Raw genomic sequence first — 7,813 nt, forward strand, 5'->3', positions numbered from 1 at the left:
AGCGGCTACCCGGTGGACGATGCCCTCGCCACCGCCACTGTTCCGACGCGCACACCAAGGTGTGGCGCGCACTCTGTTCCTCGGCTCCAACAGCGGCTACCCGGTGGACGATGCCCTCGCCACCGCCACTGTTCCGACGCGCACACCAAGGTGTGGCGCGCACTCTGTTCCTCGGCTCCAACAGCGGCTACCCGGTGGACGATGCCCTCGCCACCGCCACTGTTCCGACGCGCACACCAAGGTGTGGCGCGCACTCTGTTCCTCGGCTCCGACAGCGGCTACCCGGTGGACGACATCCTCGTCACCGCCGCTGTTCCAGCACCCTGTTCCTCGGCTCCGACAGCGGCTACCCGGTGGACGACATCCTCGTCACCGCCGCTGTTCCAGCACTCTGTTCCTCGGCTCGGACAGCCAGCCACCCGGTGGCGATGCCCTCGCCCCGTTGCTGTCCCTGTACCTTTACGCATACGCCTGGGTGAGTTTTGATTGTGATGTCACTCACTCAGCGTAATGCCCCTTGCCCCCGTTCCCGCTGCTGTCCCTGTACCTTTACGCATACGCCTGGGTGAGTTTTGATTGTGATGTCACTCACTCAGCGTAGTGTCCTTGCCCCCGTTTCCCGCTGCTGTTCCTGTACCTTTACGCATACGCCTGGGTGAGTTTTGATTGTGATGTCACTCTCCCAGCGTATTGCCTCTGTTAGTTAGTTTGGACATTTCATCTCCCAGCGTATTGCCTCTGTTAGTTAGTTTGGACATTTCATCTCCCAGCGTAATGCCTCTGTTTTTGGTTCTCACTTAGAATAGTATTTTTGGACTTTACATCTCCCCCTGTGTGTTTGTCACACGAAGATATTATTACTTTGTTCACTTTGTTATTTGGACTGTTCTGCACCTGCTCTGTTTTTTCCCCTTTTGTGCATTAACTATCTCCTCTGTCCTGCAGAGCGGCCCAGATGATTTCCACCAGTCCTCCCAGTTCCTCCCTGTTTCCCAGCCCGCCTCCGCGGGCCTCAGTCCCCTCTGTGCCCTAGTTCTCCCCTTTTCTAGTTCCACCTAGTTCCTGGTCCCAAGTTCTCCCCTTCTAGTTCCACCTAGTTCCTGGTCCCAAGTTCTCCCCTTCTAGTTCCACCTAGTTCCTTGTCCCTAGTTCCCCTAGTCCCCGTTTCTCCTGTTCCCTAGCTCTCCTAGTCCCTAGTCCTCTCTCCCTAGTTCTCCTTGTCCCTGGTTTACCTAGTCTCTAGTTCCTCTGTCCCAAGGCGTTCCCTTAACCTTCCCTTAGGCGTTCCCTTACTTTCCCTTAGTGTTCCCTTTTTCCTGCCCGCCTCTTAAAGGCACCTTTCCTTCCCCTCATATTATATTCCTGTATTTGTGATTCTCCCTTAAAGGGACAGTGCCCTTTTCCCTGTATTTCCCTGTTGTTCAATAAATATCTGTTTCTTGGCAAACCATCATACCTGTCTTGTGTTGTGCGATTGGGGTCGGTTACAAACCATAACAATTTCTATAGCTGTGGATGAGTCCACTGACACCACTGAGAAGCCTGAAGAACCGTTCATGTTCTGAAGAACTGTTCATGTTCTGAAATGTTATTGCTAAAGATTGAGAAGATTGGATCAGTTGTACTTTTTTTTTGAATACTTGAAACCCTTTTTTGTGGAATATTTGATGCGGCCCAGCCTCACCCAGACTCTACCTCCAGCGGCCCCCAGGTAAATTGAGTTTGAGACCCCTGCTCTAGGGGGTCGGGTTTTTGTGGAGGCTGCGACATGGTGCACAGCATACTGAACGCCCCTTCCACTGGGGTGCTGTTCTCAGTAGACCCCTTAGGCGCCTGTCTAGTCCGCAGTGCTCCGGGCACAGGTCGAGTTACGCTTTTGACCTGTTGCCAGGATTGAGGGATCAACCTATTTGGGGGTTGTCTCCCCGGTGCGCCGACTGGCCCCACAGTGTTGTGGGGGTGTAGCCTCTGTGGAGTGCTTCAGGGCGGCGTGCTGTAGGGGGGAAGGGCCTGCTCTAGGATTGGGCCCTGTCCGATACGCTGGCGATGTGGGGGGTGGTGTCACTAGTGGCTGTCTGGTGGGGTCTCGATGCTGTGGCATCGTTGGCCTCACCAGGCCCCCTTTTCTGGGGGGTCCTGGCCCTCAGGCTGTTCCTGGGGCTGGGTCCTCCTTCGTGCTCCGCTGCTACGGCCTTGCCATGGGGTTGGGTTCTTGACCTTTGACCCTGTGATGTTAGGGGCTGTAACGTTTATTTTTTCTTCCTGTTCGTTCCCTAGTGGCATGTGGGATGCGCGCCTGCGTAGTCGTGGGTCCTTCTGTGTGAAGGTAAGTCCCACGATCTGCTCACCCTGTGCGTTAAGTTACTAAACCCTCTTCGCACAGTCGGATCCAATTCCCTCCCGTCCCCCTCTAGGGGGGTCCGGGGGCTCGGGTCCTCCCCGGTTCTGATGGTTGTGCGGGGCCTCAGCGGGTACATTTGTCGAGCTTCCGCTCTGCTCAGCTCCTGTGTTCTACTAAGAGCGCAGAGCGTAAGCTATACGATATATAACATACGGTTATCCTATAACCATAGTTATATGAGTATAGCGAGCGCTCTGCGCTGACTCACTGAGGACCCTGTGGTCTTCGCCTTCGGTGGTGAAAGACTTGGGAAGGAGCTGTTAGTATGGCCACGACCCTGCTTATGTAGAGTAGCGGATGTGGGTGTGGCCAGGCGGATGGGTGTGTACATGTGGAGAAAAATTATTCAGTGCTAGATTGGATAAAGGGATAGTTCCACTAAGAGCGCAGAGCGCTCGCTATACTCATATAACTATGGTTATAGGATAACCGTATGTTTTTTTTAATCATCATTTGAATTGAAAAATTTAAAATAAAAGATACTTACATATACATATATAGGGTATAGACCTGGGGAGTCACGTGATAGTTCTAAGACCAGCCTGATCCTGGACGGGTTTTGCCTCTGGTCTCTACTACTAGGAGTTTCTCAATGTAACTGGGTTTATATGGTTTCACATATTAAATTGGTCTGAAATGTGTCAGGAGCTGAGGTAAACTTAACTAAATTAGATAACATTTTTATCGGAGGGAAAAAGTACCTCATGGGTACAAGACTGTGTACCTTTTGGTGCCAAATGCGCAAGTACTACAATTTCCATCTTACACTACAAGCCTACTCTCGAGTAATCACTGCGTGGCTGAGAGGACAACGTTAAAAACGAAAATAGTAAAATCACAGTGGAACTCCCTGGGTCTATAACCCAACCCAAGTTACAATGTTTGGTAACAGGAGGGCAAATAATTATTTAGCTACACATTAAATATCACGATTCGCACCAGCGTATAGCTAAATCTTATGAATGACTCCTTCTATTTTGTGATGCCAGAATGGACAGATTTCTTGCACAGAGGCCACCCCAAGCAACTAACAAAAAGGAAGGCAGTCCACATCAAGAAAAAAGAGCCAAAACTGTAAATTGAAAATGAGAGATGTCAATTAGCCCTCAACCCAAGTCATCTACATTGATGCTGAACCATGATGGATTTAATGGGTGGCATTCCCCTTGACCACTTAATACATATATTTAATATATGTTAAGGATCCTATCATCATCATGTCATCTGCTATCATAAACAAATATTTTGTGAGCACTTATGTCTCTTTAGGCTACCTGTTGACTAATGACTTATTAACAATTTAGGATAAAGCCTTAACAGAATGGTATTACTTAGGGATGTGCAAGGATATCCAGTTAACCAGTCATTTTAAATTTACCAGATTATCTTAACGGTTAAATGGTTAATTTGCATTTTTTATATATTAGTTTTGTATTCATTTTATAGGGTGAATTTGTATTGCCATTCTCTGAGTAGTATTGATGATCAATAAGGATGATTTACAATGAGCATAGTGTTCGTGCTGTGGTGAAATTATTGAGAGAGAGAAAAAAGATAGAGAGGAAGAGAGAGAGAGAGAGAGAGAGAGAGAGAGAGAGAGAGAGAGAGAGAGAGAGAGAGAGAGAGAGAGAGAGAGAGAGAGAGAGAGAGAGAGAGAGAGAGAGAAGAGAGAGAGAGAGAGAGGAGAGAGAGAGAGAGAGAGAGAGAGAGAGAGAGAGAGAGAGAGAGAGAGAGAGAGAGAGAGAGAGAGAGAGAGAGAGAGAGAGAGAGAGAGAGAGAGAGAGAGAGAGAGAGAGAGAGAGAGGGGCAGATTACGTTAATTCAAAGAGAGAGAAATAACGGCTATCCGGTTTTCATCCAGTTAATGACAGCGGATAGAAGACATCAAAATAGGTTAGGATGAATAGGATAAAGCCTTAATACAATGGTCTTACTCTAGAGAAACCTACCTCTGATTCTATAAGTGCAGCTCTTGTTTTAAATGCTGTAGATGATGCATTCAACAGTTCACTCGTGAATGTTTCTCCTGCAGATCTGAAAACAACCTGCTTGTTGGTGAGTGCCAACATGGTTTTGGCTGTTGTGGTGGTTGCAGCTGATCTTGAGGTTGCGACAGCTTTGGTTGGCTGGTTGGTGGCTGCATCCGGGATTCCTGTGAGGACAACATTTGTCTTTTAAAACATCTCATTGTATGAAACATCAGTTTACTCGTACTGTATCTCTGGGTGGCACTCTCCTCTCGACATGGTATCAATGTCTGTAATTAGTTGAAATAAAAGTAACACAATGGCTTTCGTGAGGGTTTGAAGATACTTGATGTAAGTCCATTTGAGTTTCACGTACGAGTGACAATGATGGAGTTGGCATCAACTGTAAGGTTGAAGGAAGAGTTTGGGTTGTTCACAGCATCTCGCAGAGTTTCCACCACACCATCGGCCGGAGGGATTTCCTTAGCTGAGACTGTCTTATTGAACACAAGCTCCACCTCTACTTCAGTGTAATTTTGTCCAGAACGGTATACAGATCTGCATGTGGTCATAACAAACAGGGTCAGATGTTTAAAATGATAATATAGTCATACAAGTGTGTGCATTAAATCATTCATAAGGAAACATGCCATGAAGGTCATGGGAAGACAAGAGATGTGAATGAAATGACAGGGCACACGCTATACAATGTTTGGGAAACCTACATTACGGAAACAGAGGGAAGAGAGGATAATTGGAGTCTCACCTGAATACAAGAACAATGGTGCGGATGAACACAAAACGGTATCTTGTGCGGAAGATGAAATCACACTGCAGAAAGGAATTTGAATACAGCAAATTAGGATACTTTCAGCAAAGACAATAGTGAATTTTTACAGAAATTATGAGTCTGACCTAGAGTTGTTTTCTCATTCACGGATTGACAAGAAATGTATGACCAACCATACCCAAAATTCACATGACAACGTTCTCCAAATGAAATTCGGGACTTACCGCTGAGACAACATCTCTTTCCAGAGATTGAAATTCGGCACTCTGACGGATGCTGTAAGCTGTTATAAACGGTTGTAGTAGTGTAACCTTCAAAGCCACGACCGGACTGGGAGTTGCAGTTATTGAACTAACAGTGGTGGCTGCGTCCGGGGTTCCTGTGAGGACAACATTTGTATTTTAAAACATATCATTTTATGAAACATCAGTTTACTCGTACTGTATCTCTGGGTGGCACTCTCCTCTCATAGCAACTAAGAATTTTCATAATCGACATGGTATCAATGTCTGTAATTAGTTGAAATAAAAGTAACACAATGGCTTTCGTGAGGGTTTGAAGATACTTGATGTAAGTCCATTTGAGTTTCACGTACGAGTGACAATGATGGAGTTGGCATCAACTGTAAGGTTGAAGGAAGAGTTTGGGTTGTTCACAGCATCTTGCAGAGTTTCCACCACACCATCAGCCGGAGGGATTTCCTTAGCTGAGACTGTCTTATTGAACACAAGCTCCAACTCTACTTCAGTGTAATTTAGTCCAGAACGGTATACAGATCTGCATGTGGTCATAACAAACAGGGTCAGATGTTTAAAATGATAATATAGTCATACAAGTGTGTGCATTAAATCATTCATAAGGAAACATGCCATGAAGGTCATGGGAAGACGAGAGATGTGAATGAAATGACAGGGCACATGCTATACAATGTTTGGGAAACCTACATTACGGAAACAGAGGGAAGAGAGGATAATTGGAGTCTCACCTGAATACAAGAACAATGGTGCGGATGAACACAAAACGGTATCTTGTGCGGAAGATGAAATCACACTGCAGAAAGGAATTTGAATACAGCAAATTAGGATACTTTAAGCAAAGACAATTGTGAATTTTTACAGAAATTATGAGTCTGACCTAGAGTTGTTTTCTCATTCACAGGGATTGACAAGAAATGTATGACCAACCATACCCAAAATTCACATGACAATGTTCTCCAAATGAAATTCGGGACTTACCGCTGAGACAACATCTCTTTCCAGAGATTGAAATTCAGCACTCTGACGGATGCTGTAAGCTGTTATAAACGGTTGTAGTAGTGTAACCTTCAAAGCCACGACCGGACTGGGAGTTGCAGTTATTGAACTAACAGTGGTGGCTGCGTCCGGGGTTCCTGTGAGGACAACATTTGTCTTTTAAAACATATCATTGTATGAAATATGAGTTTACTTGTACTATATCTCTGGGTGGCACTCTCCTCTCATAGCAACCTAGAATTTTCATAATCGACATGGCATCAATGTCTGTAATTAGTTGAAATAAAAGTAACACAATGGCTTTCGTGAGGGTTTGAAGATACTTGACGTAAGTCCATTTGAGTTTCACGTACGAGTGACAATGATGGAGTTGGCATCAACTGTAAGGTTGAAGGAAGAGTTTGGGTTGTTCACAGCATCTCGCAGAGTTTCCACCACACCATCAGCCGGAGGGATTTCCTTAGCTGAGACTGTCTTATTGAACACAAGCTCCACCTCTACTTCAGTGTAATTTAGTCCAGAACGGTATACAGATCTGCATGTGGTCATAACAAACAGGGTCAGATGTTTAAAATTATAATATAGTCATACAAGTGTGTGCATTAAATCATTCATAAGGAAACATGCCATGAAGGTCATGGGAAGACGAGAGATGTGAATGAAATGACAGGGCACACGCTATACAATGTTTGGGAAACCTACATTACGGAAACAGAGGGAAGAGAGGATAATTGGAGTCTCACCTGAATACAAGAACAATGGTGCGGATGAACACAAAACGGTATCTTGTGCGGAAGATGAAATCACACTGCAGAAAGGAATTTGAATACAGCAAATTAGGATACTTTAAGCAAAGACAATTGTGAATTTTTACAGAAATTATGAGTCTGACCTAGAGTTGTTTTCTCATTCACAGGGATTGACAAGAAATGTATGACCAACCATACCCAATATTCACATGACAATGTTCTCCAAATGAAATTCGGGACTTACCGCTGAGACAACATCTCTTTCCAGAGATTGAAATTCGGCACTCTGACGGATGCTGTAAGCTGTTATAAACGGTTGTAGTAGTGTAACCTTCAAAGCCACGACCGGACTGGGAGTTGCAGTTATTGAACTAACAGTGGTGGCTGCGTCCGGGGTTCCTGTGAGGACAACATTTGTATTTTAAAACATATCATTTTATGAAACATCAGTTTACTCGTACTGTATCTCTGGGTGGCACTCTCCTCTCATAGCAACTAAGAATTTTCATAATCAACATGGTATCTGTTACAAAGGATCAGATTAAACCGAATATATATATTTATTTATTGATATATATTGCATAGTATTTGTATATCGTTTGATATCCCTTGTATATTCCTTGTACATATACACGGAATATCCCTTTAGCCCA

At 45.0% G+C, this 7,813-nt stretch overlaps 1 protein-coding gene across 1 annotated transcript in view; it reads right to left on the reverse strand.

Moving 5' to 3' along the window:
* Positions 1 to 4,899, reverse strand: part of LOC311246031 (uncharacterized protein) — a 40,251-nt gene extending 35,352 nt beyond the window's left edge. Inside the window, exons 1-2 of the mRNA XM_084336097.1 lie at positions 4,745 to 4,899; positions 4,351 to 4,553 (exon numbers count right to left, since the gene is read on the reverse strand). Coding sequence (XP_084192223.1) covers positions 4,351 to 4,470 — 120 coding nt within the window. The 5' untranslated portion in view covers positions 4,471 to 4,553; positions 4,745 to 4,899. The remainder of the gene's footprint in view (positions 1 to 4,350; positions 4,554 to 4,744) is intronic.
* Positions 4,900 to 7,813: the final 2,914 nt, after the last annotated feature.

This window comes from Notolepis coatsorum (genome assembly GCF_963971535.1).
Source record: "Notolepis coatsorum genome assembly, chromosome: 1".
NCBI lineage: Eukaryota > Metazoa > Chordata > Actinopteri > Aulopiformes > Paralepididae > Notolepis > Notolepis coatsorum.